The sequence below is a fragment of the Balaenoptera borealis genome (assembly GCF_965194805.1).
Source record: "Balaenoptera borealis genome assembly, chromosome: 8".
NCBI lineage: Eukaryota > Metazoa > Chordata > Mammalia > Artiodactyla > Balaenopteridae > Balaenoptera > Balaenoptera borealis.
Genome location: NC_138865.1, coordinates 85,628,917 through 85,649,735, shown reverse-complemented (window position 1 = coordinate 85,649,735; position 20,819 = coordinate 85,628,917). Strand labels below are relative to the sequence as shown.

The window sequence follows — 20,819 nt, the reverse complement described above, 5'->3', positions numbered from 1 at the left end:
GATCTTTATTTCCTACCTAGAATTAGATGTTTGCCAGAAACCACTGGGCTTAAGGAAACAAAGTCACAAAAAAGCCTTTGGCAGCCAGAGTTCACAAGCTCAGATCATACACATTTCCTGTGCTTAGAGTGGACAATGGGTCTGCAGAAGCCTGCAGACACAGCATAGAGCATGCACACGCAGGGCACAGAAGGAGGGCCGGGGGAATGAGAGGAGGTCTAGACAAAGTGCCTATAGGAGGTACATTCTTAGACACCACTTGCACCTGAGGAAACATAGGTGAGCACAGATCCTGCACACACAGCTACAGAACATGTGCACACACCCATCTGGGGGAGGATTCAGTATTCACTAGGGCCCGAACCACTGGCAAAGCAAACCCTTACTGTCTTCAGGAACCAGTGCTTGCAGGCACAGAGCATTAGTATACCATGCATTCACATGGCATGGGAAAACCACATCACAGGTCTACAGAAGCTTGTGCTCAGAGAGAGGCTAGGAAGCCTGCTCAGAAGCACAAAGCACACATTTAGGCCCCAGGCAAGAGGTACAAAAAGCCTACAGAAACTCCTGCTCTCAAATACAAAGTGTGTATGCATGCTGGGCTCGGCAAGTGTTTACAGCATATGCCAATCTGCAGCAATAAGTAGAAAATGGACACACACTGTGCAAAGTAGGAAAAGAGGAAGGCAATCAGTATCTGGCGGAGTCAAACTGAGCACAAGTATAAGCACACACATGCTACATTGAATGTGCACCATGCTGGCACATACATTCTCACACTGCTCCAGGGATGTCTGCAGGAGCACACACAAGCATGGAGCATGCACACAAACTGCTTTCAGGAAAAACAGACTAGCTGCACGAGCCAAAGCTCATGAGGCACAGATCATAAGCACACATGCGTACACACACACACACACACACACACACACACACACACACACACTGTGCTCAGGAGGGAGAGGAGAGAATTGACAACAAAAAGGGCCCTAAAGGGCCAGAGCACAACCTGAAGGGCTCCTCGCTTTCCTTCTGCAAGGAGAGAAAGAGCAGAAAAAAAGGGCAGAGAGGTTAGTAGATTCAGTTGTAAGTCAGCTAAACCTCATGGGACATGGAGGAGAGGGAGATGTCCTCTGAACAACTGGGTAGTTCACAGAGCCCAGCTCCCAGAATCCTTACCTCCTGCATTTGCTGGCCCCTGCTTTTCAGTTGAGAATCCAGATTTGGCTACAAAAACCAAAGGACAAAGTCTACCTGGGAATTTCAGTCACCCTTTCCCCCCTTTCCAAAGTGGTCTGCATAACCAGCTTTGGTAACCAGCTTTGTTTGTTACCAAGGGTCACTCCAACAGGCCATCTGAACTGACTGAACACAGAGTGGGTTCCTTCCTCAGAAGTTACATGAGTTCACTCTGAATCTGGGATAAGTCCGCAAACCCCAAAGGCCTGGTAGCTGAGCTCTTTCCATTTTGTAATACAGTCTTGGCCACGTGTTTGCCCAACAAGCTCTGGCTTTCCCAGAGCCTAAGTTAAGTTAGGCCAAGTTAAGGCCTGGAATTAAGGCCAGGACCAGGATGCTCAATGGCCATAGGTTTGGAGGCACCAACTGGCCACTGCCCTATCACAAGTCACCATGATCTGGACAATAAAACCATAACTGCAATCCCAGGCTTGATTATCTACCAAATCCAGAACAATATGTCAAAGGAAACTGACACTTCCAGAAGGACCCAAGCAAGCCACAGGAGAGGAAGAATAAAGTCCAGAGATTACTCCTTTCCTATTCGTCAGAGACTACACTGTCTTCTAGGCCACATGTGCTTCACGTAGGCTTCCTTCTCTAAGGAAAGTCCATTTACCTGGGCCCATCAGCTCCCCTTTTCTTTTTTTCTCATCCCTTTTAAAGACCCACTGATATTACATAACAAGTAGAAGGGAGAATCATGGAAACTAACTCATAAGTTCCCGATTTTTCAAGCTACTTCTGATGACCTAATGGGTCCCCTGACTTGACAGAAGAATGAATTCAGGAACAGGAATCCTCCAAAACAGTGCAGCTTCAGAAAAGTGGGTGAGATAAAAAAGACACTTCCTGGAAAGGGGACATGTCTCTTCTACATCTACTCCCTACTTCCTTAGAGCACTCTATTCCCTTTGAAAAAGAAAACTAGGCAAGGAACACTTTAACTGACCCTGTGACTCAAATTGGAAAGGATTCTCTCTTCCTCCACTATCTTAAATATCAATACATTGTACACATCATGTCAAAGTTACTTCGATTGTGTCCTTCTGTTCTTCCCAGAGTTCCCCATAATGCCTAAAGAAGAAAATTCAATCTACTGACAAGGCCGTCAAGGCTCTCCATGACCTGGCCTCTTGCATCTATTGGGTGAGCACAGACTGATTCTTAAGACTTAGCTCAAAAAAAAAAAATTAATCTGCATGTGGGCTCCTCAGTTACTGAGTTATTGTAATCCTGTCTCAGTGCGTGGGGAGGGAAACAGTCTCAAGAGGTGAACTACAGAAGCACAAAGGCCTTTTTCTCTTTTCTCTTTTCCCTACAACGTCCTCCTTCATATGGTACATTTTTAACTTGTGCTCGTCATTTTACCCTAAGGACCAAAGCTGAGCTGGCTTGAGAGGAGATTGTGTCTGTGGTTAAGAGACCACAGATTAGGGTAGGGAAGTGCATTTTGTGGTTCATATGGAGTTTTAACTGGGAGGCTAGCTTATTGGGTGTGTGTTGTTTGAGGGTTCCTTTCATTTTCAGGCACATAAAATGTCTTGGCACCTCTACCATGGCGCAGGGTGCTCCTTTTGAGAGTGTTTTCCGAGAAGCTTTAGGTAAGGGTGACCAGGCAGGGCCAAATTGTGTTGACGGGCTCCATGCACAATTAAAAGACAACAAAACAGTTCACGTTGACATCAGATGGAGGGCGTCTGGGAATCTTTGATCCCCATTTGAGACTTCTAAGTGTCTTCCTCCCTTTCCAACATGAAAATTCAGTAAACTTGAAAGAAAATCATCTGTGAGTTCCTTCAAGTTGTAACTCATAGTTGTGATAATCCAGAGGGAATATGCACTGGTGACTTTAAAGGCTACAATCTTTGACAGTCCCAAAGCAGTGCAGCTCTGTAGAAGGTAGTGGAAGGAAGTTTTCTTTCTACTTTGTTGAGGAAATTACTTAGGAATTTAGATGGGTAAAAGGTACCCTTGCCTTATTCCATTTTCTTATTTTCTTAGCCCCCTTTCCTTTTGAAATGTTTAACTGATTTCATGTCATAGTAGGGAATGCATTCTCCATCCCCATCCTTTGCCCTCCCAGGAAGTCAGTGTACTGATCATTTTCTTGGGCTTCCCCTCCAAAGGACCTTTTTCTGCACTGGAAGCCTCCACACCTAGCTCTTTGTTTCGTTACTGCTGTGTTTAGATTAATTTGGACAGATCTTTGTGCCACACAGGAATTTTTTGTTTTTTTAAGAAAAATCTATAGGTGAAAAATTACTAATGAAACTGTGTGTGTGTGTATGTGCGTGCAACATAAAAGTACAGTAGCACCTAAGTAACTTGAATCTTGTTTCCTGTAAAACTGCAAATTGATGTGGTATTAATAAAAAAATAAAAGACTTAGCTCAAATATTAATGCCTCTATGAAAATTTATCTGCCTTCCTCTCAAAAACAGAATTAGATGCTTCTCTACTATGTATACATGGTACCCATGCTTTTGTGCTGCACACTTCTATGATAGTATGTTGTTAGTATGTTTCATTGTTAATTGTCTGTATAAACATCTCCCTTTATACACTGTGAATTTCTTGAGAGCAAGAATTATATATACTGTATTATTTCACCTTTGTAGTCTGAGGGTGTAGCACATCTAGCGTTTTTCTGTAGTAAAAGGAACTTGAACTTTCAGGACTTAGAGAACAAGAGCTTTTCTAAGAACATGTGTCTTCCCTCCCATCAGAAAATGTGCACAAGCTTTTTAGATAGCCTCATCCACCAGAGGGCAGACAGCAGAAGCAAGAAGAACTACAGTCCTGCAGCCTGTGGAATAAAAACCACATTCACAGAAAGATAGACAAGATGAAAAGGCAGAGGGCTATGTACCAGATGAAGGAACAAGATAAAACCCCAGAAAGACAACTAAATGAAGTGGAGATAGGCAACCTTCCAGAAAAAGAATTCAGAATAATGATAGTGAAGATGATTCAGAACCTTGGAAAAAGAATGGAGGCAAAGATAGAGAAGATGCAAGAAATGTTTAACAAAGACTTAGAAGGATTAAAGAACAAACAAACAGAGATGAACAATAAAATAACTGAAATGAAAAATACACTAGAAGGAATCAATAGCAGAATAACTGAGGCAGAAGAATGGATAAGTGACCTGGAAGACAGAAAGGTGGAATTTCACTGCTGCGAAACAGAATAAAGAAAAAAGAATGAAAAGAAATGAAGACAGCCTAAGAGACCTCTGGGACAACATTAAACACAACAACATTCACATTATAGGAGTCCCAGAAGGAGAAGAGAGAGAGAAAGGACCCAAGAAAATATTTGAAGAGATTATAGTTGAAAACTTCCCTAACATGGGAAAGGAAATAGTCACCCAAGTCTAGGAAGCGCAGAGAGTCCCATACAGGATAAATCCAAGGAGAAACACGCCGAGACACACAGTAATAAAACTGGCAAAAATTAAAGACAAAGAAAAATTATTGAAAGCAGCAAGGGAAAAACGACAAATAACATACAAGGTAACTCCCATAAGGTTAACAGCTGATTTCTCAGCAGAAACTCTACAAGCCAGAAGGGAGTGGTATGACATATTTAAAGTGATGAAAGGGAAGAACCTACAACCAAGATTACTCTACCTGGCAAGGATCTCATTCAGATTTGATGGAGAAATCAAAAGCTTTACAGACAAGCAAAATCTAAGAAAATTCAGCACCACCAAACCAGCTCTACAACAAATGCTAAAGGAACTTCTCTAAGTGGGAAACACAACAGAAGAAAAGGACCTACAAAAACAAACCCAAAACAATTAAGAAAATGGTCATAGGAACATACATATCGATAATTACCTTAAACGTGAATGGATTAAATGCTCCAACCAAAAGACACAGGCTTGCTGAATGGATACAAAAACAAGACCCATATATGTGCTGTCTACAAGAGACCCACTTCAGACCTAGGGACACAAACAGACTGAAAGTGAGGGGATGGAAAAAGATATTCCATGCAAATGGAAATCAAAAGAAAGCTGGAGTAGCTATACTCATATCAGATAAAATAGACTTTAAAATAAAGAATGTTACAAGAGACAAGGAAGGACACTACATAATGATCAAGGGATCAATCCAAGAAGAAGATATAACAATTATAAATATATATACACCCAACATAGGAGCACCTCAATACATAAGGCAACTGCTAACAGCTCTAAAAGAGGAAATCAACAGTAACACAATAATAGTGGGGGACTTTAACACCTCACTTACACCAATGGACACATCATCCAAAATGAAAATAAATAAGGAAACACAAGCTTTAAATGATACAATAGACCAGATAGATTTAATTGATATTTACAGGACATTCCATCCAAGAACAGCAGATTACACTTTCTTCTCAAGTGCGCATGGAACACTCTCCAGGATAGATCACATCGTGGGTCACAAATCAAGCCTCAGTACATTTAAGAAAATTGAAATCATATCAAGCATCTTTTCTGACCACAACGCTATGAGATTAGAAATGAATTACAGGGAAAAAAACGTAAAAAACACAAACACATGGAGGCTAAACAATACCTTACTAAATAACCAAGAGATCACTGAAGAAATCAAAGAGGAAATCAAAAATTACCTAGAGACAAATGACAATGAAAACACGAGGATCCAAAACCTATGGGATGCAGCAAAAGCAGTTCTAAGAGGGAAGTTTATAGCTATACAAGCCTACCTAAAGAAACAAGAAAAATCTCAAGTAAACAATCTAACCTTACACCTAAAGGAACTAGAGAAAGAAGAACAAACAAAACCCAAAGTTGGCAGAAGGAAAGAAATCATAAAGATCAGAGCAGAAATAAATGAAATAGAAACAAAGAAAACAATAGCAAAGATCAATAATACTAAAAGCTGGTTCTTTGAGAAGATAAACAAAATTGACAAACCATTAGCCAGACTCATCAAGAAAAAGAGGGAGAGGACTCAAATCAATAAAATTAGAAATGAAAAAGGAGAAGTTACAACAGACACCACAGAAATAGAAAGCATCCTAAGAGACTACTACAAGCAACTTTATGCCAATAAAATGGACAACCTGGAAGAAATGGACAAATTCTTAGAAAGGTATAAGACTTCCAAGACTGAACCAGGAAGAAACAGAAAATATGAACAGACCAATCACAAATTGAAATTGAAACTGTGATTAAAAATCTTCCAACAAACAAAAGTCCAGGACCAGAGGGCTTCACAGGTGAATTCTATCAAACATTTAGAGAAGAGCTAACACCCATCCTTCTCAAACTCTTCCAAAAAACTGCAGAGGAAGGAACACTCCCAAACTCATTCTATGAGGCCACCATCACCCTGATACCAAAACCAGACAAAGACACTACAAAGAAAGAAAATTACAGACCAATATCACTGATGAATATAGATGCAAAAATCCTCAACAAAATACTAGCAAACAGAATCCAACAGCACATTAAAAGGATCATACACCACGAGCAAGTGGGATTTATCCCAGGGATGCAAGGATTCTTCAATATATGCAAATCAATGTGATACACCATATTAACAAATTGAAGAATAAAAACCATATGATCATCTCAATAGATGCAGAAAAAGCTTTTGACCTTTTGTCAAAATTTGACAAAATTCAAAAAATTCAACACTCATTTATGATAAAAACTCTCCAGAAAGTGGGCATAGAGGGAACCTACCTCAACACAATAAAGGTCATATACGACAAACCCATGGCAAACATCATTCTCAATGGTGAAAAACTGAAAGCATTTCCTCTAAGATCAGGAACACGACAAGGATGTCCACTCTCACCACTATTATTCAACATAGCTTTGGAAGTCCTAGCCACAGCAATCAGAGAAGAAAAAGAAATAAAAGAAAACAAATTAGAAAAGAAGAAGTAAAATTGTCACTGTTTGCAGATGACATGATACTATACATAGAGAATCCTAAAGATGCTACCAGAAAACTACTAGAGCTAATCAATGAATTTGGTAAAGTTGCAGGATACAAAATTAATGCACAGAAATCTCTTGCATTCCTGTACACTAATGATGAAAAATCTGAAACAGAAAGTAAGGAAACACTCCCATTTACCATTGCAACAAAAAGAATAAAATACCTAGGAATAAACCTACCTAGGGAGACAGAAAACCTGTATGCAGAAAACTATAAGACACTGATGAAAGAAATTAAAGATGATACCAACAGATGGAGAGATATAGCATGTTCTTGGATTGGAAGAATCAACATTGTGAAAATGACTATACTACCCAAAGCAATCTACAGATTCAGTGCAACCCCTATCAAATTACCAATGGCATGTTTTACAGAACTAGAACAAAAAAATCTTAAAATTTGTATGGAGACACAAAAGGCCCCGAACAGCCAAAGCAGTCTTGAGCGAAAAAAACGGAGCTGGAGGAATCAGACTCCCTGACTTCAGACTATACTACAAAGCTACAGTAATCAAGACAATATGGTACTGGCACAAAAACAGAAACATAGATCAATGGAACAGGATAGAAAGCCCAGAGATAAACCCACGTACCTATGGTCAACTAATCTATGATAAAGGAGGCAAGGATATACATTGGAGAAAAGACAGTCTCTTCAATAAGTGGTGCTGGGAAAACTGGACAGCTACATGTAAAAGAATGAAATTAGAACACTCCCTAACACCATACACAAAAATAAAATCAAAATGGATTAGAGACCTAAATGTAAGACTGGACACTATAAAACCCTTAGAGGAAAACATAGGAAGAACACTCTTTGACATAAATCACAGCAAGATCTTTTTTGATCCACCTCCTAGAGTAATGGAAATAAAAACAAAAATAAACAAATGGGACCTAATGAAACTTAAAAGCTTTTGCCAAGCAAAGGAAACTACAAATAAGACAAAAAGAAAACCCTCAGAATGGGAGAAAATATTTGCAAATGAATCAACGGACAAAAGATTAACCTTCAACATATATAAACAGCTCATGCAGCTCAATATTAAAAAAACAAACAACCCAATCCAAAAACGGGCAGAAGACCTAAATAGACATTTCTCCAAAGAAGACATACAGATGGTCAAGAAGCACATGAAAAGCTGCTCAACATCACTAATTATTAGAGAAACGCAAATCAAAACTACAATGATGTATCACCTCACACCAGTTAGAATGGGCATCATCAGAAAATCTACAAACAACAAATGCTGGAGAGGGTGTGGAGAAAAGGGAACCCTCTTGCACTGTTGGTGGGAATGTAAATTGGTACAGCCACTATGGAGAACAGTATGGAGGTTCCTTAAAAAACTAAAAATAGAATTACCATACGGCCCAGCAATCCCACTACTGGTCATATACCCAGAGAACACCATAATTCAAAAAGACACATACACCCCAATATTAATTGCAGCACTATTTACAATAGCCAGTTCATGGAAGCAACCTAAATGCCCATCAACAGACGAATGGGTAAAGAAGATGTGGTACATATATACAATGGAATATTACTCAGCCATAAAAAGGAACAAATTGGGTCATTTGTAGAGACGTGGATGAATCTAGAGACTGTCATACAGAGTGAAATAAGTCAGAAAGAGAAAAACAAATATCGTATATTAACGCATATATGTGGAACCTAGAAAAATGGTACAGATGAACTGGTTTGCAGGGCAGAAATTGAGACACAGATGTGGAGAACAAACATATGGACACCAAGGGGGGAAAGCAGGGGGTGGGGCAGTGGTGGTGGTGGTGGGATGAACTGGGAGATTGGGATTGACATATATACACTAATATGTATAAAATGGATAACTAATAAGAACCTGTTGTATAAAAAAATAAATAAAATAAAATTCAAAAAAAAATTTAAAATAAAAAAGATAAAAATAAAAAAAGAACATGTGTCTTGCCTAAGAGAAAAGATAGGTCTCTTGGCCAATAATCTGTACCATTTTCCAGACCCCAAAGAACTGCTGTACTAGTCCCTTCAGTTTGTCCCATCCACTGGACAAACATTTTCTTGTTTAAAAAAACTTTTTCTTGTTAGGAATCAAATTTTTTGTGCTTCCTAACTGCCTAAAATGCCTTAGGATTTTTCTACTCAGATTTAGTTTTCAATTTAAGTGACATATGTCTATATAACACTTTCTTTGCAGGAAAATTCCTGACCCCTAAGAATGATCTCACTCTTCCAGATAGTCCACCTTATAAGGAAGTGACATACTTCCTCATTGTTCAAACAATCTTAACTCCATTACTTGGGAGTCAAAAAACTTGAGGCACTCATCTTATCTGAGCCTGCATTTCCTTATCTGTAAAAAGAGGATAAGACCTGCAGTCTCCCAGGGTTATTGTGAGGATTCATCTCTTAAATACTTATTGAGAACCTACTGCACATTAGGTACTGTTCTCATGCTGATGCAGCAGTGAACCCTGATCTTGAGAAGTTTCTATTCTAGTAGGAGGAGCAGACAACTAATAATGATGATGAAGATGATGATAGTAGCTCACACCAAGTGAACACATTACACATCTGGCATTTTATTTGAGTAAGCTCATTTATTTCTCACAACAACCCTACTGGGTAAATACTATTATAATCTCCATTTTCTGTTGATTAAAATGAAGATCAGAGATGTTAAGAAAATTGCCTAAAGTCACAGCAAGTGGCAAAGCCAAAATTCAAAACAGGCATTCTGGTTCCAGAATCTGGAACTATGTGTACTGTATCATGTATGATGGGGACTCTGCTGAAAAATTCAGGTAAGGGGAGAAGATATTGTCCTCTGTGGTGATGGTATGCTATTAAAATTTTATAAAAGATTGTCAGGGAGTCCTCATCGATAAAGCGACATCTAAGCAAAGACCTGAAAGAAATGAGTAAAGAAGCTATTCAGAGTGGTAGGAGAAAAGTATTCCAGTCAGAACATACAGCAAGTGCAAAGCCTTAGGTGAGAGCATGACTGGTGTGAAGGAACAAGTTTGCCACAGAGTACCATTTCAAATAGGGCTCTACAGGCCCTTATAAGCACTTTGGCTTTCATTCTGAGTAAGACAGAAAAATCACTGGAAGGTCCTGAACAGAGAAGTGATATGATCTGACTTAGTTTTATGAGGATTACTCTGGCTGGGGAGAACAGACTGTAGAGGGACAAGGGTAGAAGCAGGGAGATCAGCTAGACTACCACAATCATCTAGACAAGAGAAAATGGTGACTTAGATAAAGATATTAGTGGTAAGATTCGGGATTTTTTTTTTTTTTTTTATAAATAGGGTAGATTCTCTTAATGGCACAATGCTGATGAAACAGAACGAGGGTTGGGTCTTCGTTTCTGTGCGAGGGCCCTCTCCAGTTGCTGCAAGCAGGGGCCACTCTTCATCGCGGTGCGCGGGCCTCTCACCATTGCGGCCTCTCGTTGCGGAGCACAGGCTCCAGACGCGCAGGCTCAGCAGCTGTGGCTCACGGGCCCAATTGTTCCGCGGCATGTGGGATCTTCCCAGACCACGGCCCGGACCCGTGTCCCCTGCATTGGCAGGCAGACTCCCAACCACTGCGCCACCAGGGAAGCCCAAGATTTGGGATATTTTTTAAAGGCAAAGCAGTCAGAATTTACTAACTGATTGGATATGGGTTGTGAAAGAAAAGAAGTCAAGAATGACTCTATTTGGGCCTGAGCAGCTAGCTGCAAGAATGGAGTTGCCATTTACTGGTAAGGAAGACTATAGGGGGGCTTCCCTGGTGGCGCAGTGGTTAGGAATCTGCCTGCCAATGCAGGGGACACGGGTTCGTGCCCCGGTCCGGGAAGATTCCACATGCCGCGGAGCGGCTAGGCCCGTGAGCCACAACTACTGAGCCTGCGCGTCTGGAGCCTGTGCTCCGCAACGGGAGAGGCCGCGACAGTGAGAAGCCCGGGTACCGCGATGAAGAGTGGCCCCCGCTCGCCGCAACTGGCGAAAGCCCTTGCACAGAAACTAAGACCCAACACATCCAAAAATAAATAAATAAATCTATAAAAAAAAAAAAAAAAAGGAAGACTATAGGAAAAAGCAGGTTTGGCAGGGCTTAGGGAGAAGGATCAGAAGTTTGGTTTTGGATACATCAAATCTGAGATGCCTATTCACATGGAAATGTGGATGTTAAGTAGATGTGGAATCTGCTGTTCCTGGACAATATCTGGGCCAGATATAAATCTGGGAATGCTTATGAAAATCATGAGATTGAAACATATTACCTAGGAGGTGAGTATAAATAAAAAGTAGTAGTCAGGACTGAATCCTGGGATACTACAAGGTTAGGAAGATAAGGAGGGACTAGCAAAGATGACTTGAGAAGGAATGGTCAATAATGTTGGACGAGAACCAAGACAGAAAGGTGTTCTGGAAGCCAGGTGAAGAAAGTATTTCAAAAAGAAGAAATCAAGGGACTTCCCTGGCGGTCCAGTGGTTAAGATTCTGTGCTTCCAACACAGGGGGCACGGGTTCGAAACCTGGTCGGGAACTAAGATCCCACATTTGGCGTGGCGTGGCCAAAAAAGAAAAAAAGAAAAAAAAAGAAATTGAGGCATATGAATAGACTAAAGATCAATGGAATAGAATCGGGAGTCCAGAAATAAACTCTTACATTTATGGCCAGTTGGTTTTTGACCATTCGATGGGTAAAGCATGTTCTTTTCAACAAACGGTGCTGAGATAACTAGACATACACATGCTTAAGAAGGAAGTTGGACCCTATCTCACACCATATACAAAAATCAACTCAAAATGAATCATACACCTAAATGTAAGAGCTAAATAAAACTATAAAACATTTAGAAAAAAACATAGGAGTTAATCTTTGTGACCTTGGATTAGACAGTGGTTTCTCAGCTATGAAACCAAAAGCAAAATCAACACAAGAATAGATAAATTGAACTTCATCAAAATTTAAAACTTTTGTACTCTACTCCATACCCATATTATGATGGCTATTACAAAACAAACAAACAGATAAACCAACCAGGAAGTAACAAGTGTTATTTAGCAAGGATGTGGAGAAATTAGAACCTGTGTGCACTGTGGTTGGGAATGTAAAATGATGCAGCCGCTGTGGAAAATAATATGGCAATTCCTCAAAAAAAATGAGAATTACCATATGATCCATCAATGCCACTTCTGCGTATATACCTAAAAGAAATGAAAGCAAGAACTCCAACAGATATTTGTACACCCATGTTTATAGCAGCATTATTTGCAATAGCCAAAAGGTAGAAGAAACCCAAGTGTCCACTGATGGATAAATGGACAAACAAATGTAGTATATATACATACAATGGAATATCATTCAGCCTTAAAAAGGAAGGAAATTCTGACATATGCTGCAACATGGATGAACCTTGAAGACATTATGCCAAGTGAAATAAGCCAGCCACAAAAGGACAGATATTGTGCAAATACACTTATATGACGTACTTAGAGCAGTCAAATTTATAGACAGAAAGTACAATGGTGATTGCCAGTGGCTGGGGGGAGGAGAGAATGGGGAGTTAGTTTAATGGGTACAGAGTTTCAGCTGGGAAAGATGAAAAAGATCTGGAGATTGAATGGTGGTGATGGTTGCACAACAATGTGAATAAACTTAAAATGATTAAAATAATAAATTTTATGTTTTGTATATTTTACCACAATAAATTTTTTTTTAAAAATTATGCTTCAAAGGACACCATCAAGAAAGTGAAAAGACAACCTACAGATTGGGGAAAAAATATATACAAAATATTTGTATAATTTGTATATAAGGGACCTATATCCAGAACATATAAAGAACCCTTACAACTCAACAGAAAAAGACAAACAGCTCAATTTAAAAACGGGTAAAGGACTTGAATAGACATTTCTCCAAAGAAAACATAAAAACGGCCAATAAGCACATGAAAAGATGTTCCACATCATTAGCCACTAGGGAAATGCAAATCAAAACTAGAAGATACCAGTCACACCCACTAGGATGGCTATAATAAAAATAGAATGGCAAGGATGTGGAGAAATTTGAACTCTCATACATTGCTGGTAGAAATGTAAAATGGTGCAGCCACATTGGAAAACAGTCTAGAAGTTCCTCAAAAATGTTAGACACAGAGTTACCATATAACCCAGCATTCCATTTCTAGGTATATACCAGAGAATTGAAATATATGTCCATGCAAAAACTCGTACATAAATGTTCATAGCAACATTATTCATAATAGCCAAAAAGTGGTAACAAAACAAAACAAAACAAAAGTCCATCAACTGATGGATGGATGAACAAAATGTGCTATATCCATGTAATGGAATATTATTCAGCCACAAAAAGAAATGAAGTACCCATACATGTTACAACATGGGTCAATTTTGAAAACATTGTGCTAAGTTGAAGAAACCAGTCAGAAAAGGCCACATATTATATAAATCCATTTACATGCAATGTCCAGAATCCACAGAAATGGAAAGTAGATTAGTGGTTGCCAGAGACTGGGGACAAAGGGGATTGGAGAGTGACTATTAATAGATAGGGAGTTCTTTTTGGGGGTGATGGAAATGTTCTAGAACTGATGGTTGCATAACTCTGAATATACTAAAGCCACTCAATTGTACATTTTTAAGGGATTTTAAGGATGAATTTTATGGTATATAAATACCTAAAAAGCTGTTATAATAAAAAGAAGTAATCAATTACATCAAGTTGCTGATTGACTAAGAGAACTAAAAATGGACCAGAAGTTTGACAATATGATGACCTTGACAAAAGCTATTTTGGTAGTGGTAGGAATGAAAAAATGGAATTTTAATGTAATGCATGTGAGAGTACTTCAAATAGTGCCTGGTACGTACCCCACCCCACCCCCCCAAAAAAGGAAGAAAAAGCATAAAAAAAAAAAAAAAAGAACTCTAACGGTAAGATACTACTAATAAGCTTAGGCCCTAAAAGGTCTTAAGCAGAGCAGTGAAAAAAGCTTTTTCAAATGTTTTGTTGTGGTAGCAATCACTGTTGTATTGAATCAGTTTACCAGGTTAGGGTGACTGCTCTTGTGGACTCTATAACCCGAGTGTATTGGTGGTGAGAGACCAGCCTGTGTGTTTATGTACCTTCCTCTATTCCTCCTGCTTTATGGCCTGGTGCTGCAGTCAGGCCGGACCTAGCACTGAAGAGATGCTGCCACTGCCTGGCAGCTTCTCCACCACCCCCTCTGTAGCCCAGAGACCAGACTGGATCTTGGTAAGCACCCAGAACTCTGGCTTGATCTCTTACTGGTGTTTCAGAAAATCTCCTTCGTCTCATTATCTCTGCTGCTGTCACAAGTTCCTGCATCGTCCAGCAGGATGTCAGCCCAGAAGGGAAGCTCTGCAACTTGAAGAACTGGGCCCCAGAGTTCTGGATGCTCATGCTAACATCAACTCTAGGCAAGGTTTAAAGAGTTAGTGAGGAAGTACTGTTTTGATATTTGTTGTTTCTACTGTTGCTGTAATATAATAATTTCTAAATGCCCAGGGAGAAAGAAAAGGAGCTGCAAAGTTAAAAGGAGACAGAAATCACTTGTAGTTGAGGAATTATAGAAAGCTTCCTGGAGGAGGTGATACTTTGGCTGTATGTTAAAGAATTGAGTAAATTTTGCTAGGCTGTTGTGGTAAACACAGTACCTTAGGCTAGAAGGAAGAATGTATATGTCAGTATGCTGAAGACAAAGTATAAGGCAAATTTGTGAGACAGCAGTTTCTTTCTAGGTGGAGTGCAGTGGGACAATGGGAGATAAGCCTGGAAATGTAAACTAGAGACCAACTGTAGTGGTCTTGAATGCCAAATGAAGGAATTTAGACTTTTTTTGATAAGCTATAAAGAGTAGCTCTAGGGATATTTGAAAGGAATATGATTTTAATTTTTCAACTTAATTTTATGACTTGGTATTACATTCACATGATTCAAATTCTAAAAATTATAAAAGGGTATACAGTAAAAAATCTCCTTCTCATCCCACTAGTTTTTCACCTAATACCTTTCCCCATGGGCAATCCTGTATCAGTTTCCTATGTATCTTTGTGGTTTTTTTGTTTGTTTGTTTGTTTGTTTGGGGTTTTTTTTGGCCGTGCCACGTGGCTTGCAAGATCTCAGTTCCCTGACCAGGGACTGAACCTAGGCCACAGCGGTGAAAGTCTGGAATCCTAACCACTAGGCCACCAGGGAACTTCCTCTTATGTATCTTTGTTAGATATTCTATACATATACAAACAGACATTGTGGGTTTTTGTGTGTATTCTTCCTCTCTCCTATTTATACAAATGTCAGCATCTTATACATACTGTTCTGCACCTTGTTTTTTTTAATATGTCAATATATCTTTCCATTTCAGTAAAGAGGTACCTCTTCCTTTTTATAGCTGCATGGTACTGTATTCCATTGTTTGGATGTGCCAATAAGTTATTTAAACAGCCTTTCTTAACGAACATTAGGTTGTTTTCAATCATCGCTATTAAAAACAATGCTTCAAAAATAACCTTGAACATGCGTCCCTTCCACATGTGAAAATGTACCTGCAGGATATCTTCCTGGAAGTAGTGTTGGGGCTCAAAGGGTATACATAATTTTGATAAATTTTGCCAATTGCCTTCCTTAGAGGTTATAGCAATTTCCACTCCCATCCCACTGGCAATGTATGAGTGCCTGTTCTCTCACACCTTTGCCAACACAATATGTTTCATAATGTTAATTTTGCCTTAGAAAGATTAATCAGGTTATATGCATAAGAGGACAACCCCATTTACATTTAAAATTAGATGAATAAAGCATATGCTCTTTGGATAAATTTAATTTTGATTGGGAGAAGTAATTTTAAAGCTACATATCATCTCCATGCTGCCTAGAAAAAAGTTTTCTTATTTCTTGTAGCCAAAAACCATTCCATTCTCTAGTTCTTAAGTAAGCACCCTTCAACTGGAGATGGAAGAAAGGGAATATGACCTGTAGAGAGCACAGTCAGGCTGGACAGCTCCAAGTTAGAAATAAGGTTCTGTATTGTCAACTCCAGTACTAGGAAGAAGACAGGTCGGGATAAGGGAAATTGCCACAGTGGCCTATGAGGTGGAGCTGCTGGAGAAATGGTAATCTTATCTCAGCAAGAAGCCCATGGAGAATAATTCTAAAATGCAACATAGGATTGCATCAGTCCCCTTAGCTCCTGTGAGAAACATGCCTCTTTTCCCCAGTCCTGCCTCCTACCCCACACCTACTTTACACCAGAATATCCGAAAAGTCCTGCAGCTGTAAACTATTTTTGCCCAGATGCCCCTTCTTCTTTTGAAAAGGTATTTCTAAAGCTCCCGCCAATAAATTGGAAGCTCCCTGTGGACAAGAACTCCTTTCCTGTTGTTTTTCAACTCTGTCACTCCCAATTCCCACAGGATTCGCTTAACATCGATATTCCAGTAACTGAGACTGATTCAAGCTGTGGACCTCCCCCATCACCTTGTGAAACTCGCCACCAAGCTGGGTCTCATGTTGGCCTGATGAAGGCCCTACCCAGCCAGCTGTAAACCCATTAAACAGAGACTTGAAATACCTGGGTGCGTGTCTTCTACCGAGAGATGGTCTGTCTTCTGTACTAGCTCGTGCAAAAGTTTTTTCTGCCTCAGTCTTTTCTCTCTTAGAACATCTTTTAAATTGTTGATGCATTTGTTGAGGTAGACGGTCTCTGCACACACTTGCTCTAGGCTTAGTCTGCCCTGTTTGGGAGATTCAGGCCTGGAACAAGTTTCACTTCCCAGACACGGAGCCAGAGCAAAACCTGGCGATGAATATGCAAGAGGCAAGTTATTGGAAGCCAGAGAGAAGTTGCTGGGATCCTGAGAGGTTTGGTCTCCCTGTGTAGAGATGCCCACTCCACCAGACACCACACTGAGCAAGCTCTCACTCCCCTGACTCCCAGGGCTCTCCACTGAGAAATCCTGGGCACCCCCTGAACTCACTGTCCCAAGAAGTCTATCACTGTTCTCTGACTGGGAACCACTCGCAATGCTTTCCAGGTCCTCAGGAGTCATGGACCCACTGTTCTCCAGCTTCTGAAATACTCCCTGCAAAGCTGAACGAAAGTGGTAAATTGCTCGGCCCAGTTTACTTGTGTAAAACTTGATTTCTACATCTTCATCCTCCTGCGAGCCACCCAGACAAGAGGACTTTTCAAAGACATCTTTAAGGACCTGTGCAGCGCGTTCCTCCTCTTCATTCAAGTCAATATGAACCATGTCATTGAAAGTCTCAGGTCCTATGATGATTTCCTCCATCATGTTGTCACAGCTCAGAGTTGCAAACCTTCTGGACTTATCTGTCAAAAGGTCCTCTAGCTGCTTTGAGCTCAAAATATCAAGCCCAGCTTCACAGGCCAGGAGTTTGTCCTCTGTCTTCAGCAACCCAGACAATGATAGGCAGCTGCTGGCCTCACTTTTATCACTGCAGTTGTTTTCTACTTTTGCTGCTTTATATGCTTCAAGTCCTTGGTTACACTGTTTGAAAACCTGGGGTTTCCCAGAATCCTCCTCCTTTGAGATTAACTCTAGGGAAGTTTCCTCAAATTGATGAAGGGTGGACAGAGAAGCCTCTCTCCCTGTCAGTTCACCACAGGTGCCACTGATAATTTGGGGTGTTCCTGATGTTCCTTTTACTTCGTCCCTCGGCTTAGACTCATCACTTGGCTTTGCTAAATCGTTCTTGGGTGGGAAGCAAAGGCCTTGCTGTTCAGGAGTCTGGAGTTCCTTATGTTGACTCTGAGCCCTCATTTGATATACTCCTGTTATTGGTCCTCTGTCCCCTGTTTCCACCTGAAAAACTGGTTCATCCAGGTTTAAAGAATTCAAATTACAATCCTGAAGTTGTTGTTCCAAAAATGATAGAGACTCCTTTGGGGGATTCTTACAGCACTGTGGCCGGCTTGGTTCTTCTCTGGTGGCAATCCGTATCCCTACACTCTGCAAGAGGATGGATTTCTGCAATATAAGGTCTCTATGCTCTAGATGGGCAAGCTTCACAACAATAGGCCTGGGGGCTGGCACTTTGCCTGCTCTGTAAGCCTCTTTAATGTACCTATTGCACTGCATGCCATTAACACAGAGGTGTTTGGCCAGGAAGCTATGCACCAGCTCCATGGTGTTTTCCCCATCTTGCTCAGGAAGTCCATACAGATACAGAATGGCTTCCTCACTGGGTCGGTCCACGTGGGGTTCCTGGGCCTTTCCCCCAACACACACCTTGGCCAGGGAGCTGCTGCCCACTTGCAAGCCTTCTATTTCACTCAGAACTGAGTCTACACAGCTAGAGACTTCTTCCACTGAACCCCGGACTTGGCTCAAGTGCTGCCGCAACTCAGCAATTTCAGTTTGGAGACGGCTGATGCCTTGCAGCTCTCTGATGATATAGTCCACTACATCCCCCAAAGGTTCTTGCTGTTCACGGCTACAGCCTTGGCCAGGGCCTCTAGACAAAAGGGGCTTGGCTTGATCCCTCTCTGAGGGCTCTTGACAGCTTGTAGTCATGCTGGCAGATGAGAGGTCCTGAGAGCCAGACCCTGAAACACAGGCAGTGGAGCCCAGAGGAAGCTGGCTGCTGGCCTGCTGCCCAAAGCTGCAATGCTGGGCCAGGCCCCCATCTCTATCCCCACCAATGGCTGAGGCTGCTGACCCACAGTGAGGGGACAGGAAGCTGTCCTCCGGTAAGGATCCAGCAGGGCCTGAGGACTTGCTCTTGAAGCCACACAGAGTCTCTGCCTTAGCTTTATCTGGGGAAAGCCTGGAGGAGGATCCCAAGGTAACCATGATTTCTTCCTCTGACTCTTGCAACAATCGCTTCATTTTCTCCCTCAGGGTCTGAGGGATTCTCAGCTTCTTCCTCTAGTTTCTGGTCAGGATGGTTAATAGAGATTGTGTTAGAAGGCAATACCCTGACCTGTTCTTTTCAGTCTATTTTTAGCAATTATTGCTGGCTGATGCCTTGGGCTTGGCCCACAGTGATGCTTACAATGGTCCCATGTGTGGTCTCAAACCTGGCACATGTTCCTTGATCCTAGCTTGACTCTAATCCTGCAGCTAGTGCAAAAGGAAAATAGTGCACTTGGATCAGAAGGCAGCAGTATAATATGAATCAAGCTGTCAAGCAGGAATAAGAACATTACTTTCTAAGACTGTAGGAGTCAACAGTGACCTGCCTCCCAACGCTAGACTTAAAGGTTATAAGCAATCAGTTCTCTCTCCTTGGCTTCCCATCAGAGTTTTGATGTAAAATCAGATCAAGTCCTTGTGTTCTGAGCAAGTAGCCAAAGTCAACAGGATCGAAACAAACTCCTGGGAAATAGGTGGGGTGAAGTCAGCGAGTGACTGAACCTTTACAAATTCAACATGAGGCTCAGAAATGAACATATAGATGTTTAACAACCAAAGCTCAAATCACATACACAGTAAAAGACAAGATGTGGAATGTTTCTTTTTTTTTCCCCCCTCCAGTTTGTTGTTCTGGTGAAGGCTCAGCTACTTAAAGGTTTGCTCCTGCCCCTGTTTATAGCACAAAGTGTTTTCCCTTTGTTTAGTGATAGCAACCCTTCACTTGGAGAAAGGACCATGACAAGAAAGTGATTTCCTAGCACTGCCCACTGCTGGAGTAATAGAGGGTTGCTCTAGCCCGCTGAATGGCCTGGAGAGAACAATGCATGTGGCAGGCGGGGAGCTGATTACATCAGAGAGAGCTCCAGGGTGCCCTACTGTTCTCCAAAAAGGTGAAAAAAGACCTGCCACCAGTCTTGCCCCTAAACTCTGAGCTACCAGTGACTGTAGCTTGGGCAGAGATGATTGTTACCTTATGTGGGGTGGGCATGCATCCCGTTCTTACTGGGAACATGCAGCCTGTAGGGAAGGAGCACAGTGGAAAGTACAAAGGATGAAGCAGACAGCCCAGGAATGCATGGGACTGCCAATACTCTCTGGCTCTGCTGGGTCAGCCCGGGACAGGTAAAATGAGTTGCTGGGAGACATGCTACCCTTCATGTTCTTCAACTGGAGACGGTTTCTCTATTTTCTAGATTTGACCTAGATTTCTAAATCTTCTAAAACCCCTGCCTCCTTTTCTTTTCCCAGTACTCAAGTTAACCCTAAAAAGTAAAAATTGCCTGTGAAGAACATAAGCTGACTGCTCCCATAGCAATTCATTTGCAGGAAAGGCCACCAACTATAGTCTGTGGGTCTGAAAATTAAAAGCACTGTGCTTCTTGAGTTACGTTTATCAAAAAAAAAAAAAAAAAAAAAAAGCACTGTGCTTCTGCAGACTAAGAAGAACCAGAAGAACAAGTCACAAGACTTGAGATAAAGATGAAGCTGACCCCTTTTACTGGAAATAACTAGGTCAAGAATCAAGAGACAGAAACTAGATTAATTCCCTTTTCATTCCTTCCCTTCTTCTCTCTAGCTCATGTAAAAACTCTATTTCACCTAGGAATTCTTCATCTAAGAACTCTATCCATCCTGTGAGGCATTGGAGAGGCCTAATTATTGCTTTTTAAGCATTACTGCTTTACTC

The 20,819-nt window shown here is 41.0% G+C and overlaps 1 protein-coding gene and 1 long non-coding RNA gene across 7 annotated transcripts in view; one reads left to right on the top strand and one right to left on the bottom strand.

Moving 5' to 3' along the window:
- The window catches only part of UNC13B (unc-13 homolog B), a 239,625-nt gene that overhangs the window by 42,252 nt on the left and 176,554 nt on the right, over positions 1-20,819 (bottom strand). For 2 of the 6 annotated variants that reach the window (XM_082401353.1, XM_082401355.1), the window contains exon 11: positions 1,183-1,230. The exons of 3 other annotated variants lie outside the window; for them this stretch is intronic. In XM_082401353.1, the coding sequence (XP_082257479.1) occupies positions 1,183-1,230 (48 nt within the window). Of the gene's footprint in view, positions 1-1,012; positions 1,036-1,182; positions 1,231-16,824; positions 19,137-20,819 lie in introns of those variants that run through there. One more of the 6 variants, XM_082401358.1, reaches the window with a different exon arrangement.
- LOC309633148 overlaps positions 1,243-20,819 on the top strand; it is a 108,415-nt gene continuing 88,838 nt past the window's right edge. Inside the window, exon 1 of the long non-coding RNA XR_014247347.1 lies at positions 1,243-2,391. This is a non-coding gene — a long non-coding RNA (uncharacterized lncRNA). The remainder of the gene's footprint in view (positions 2,392-20,819) is intronic.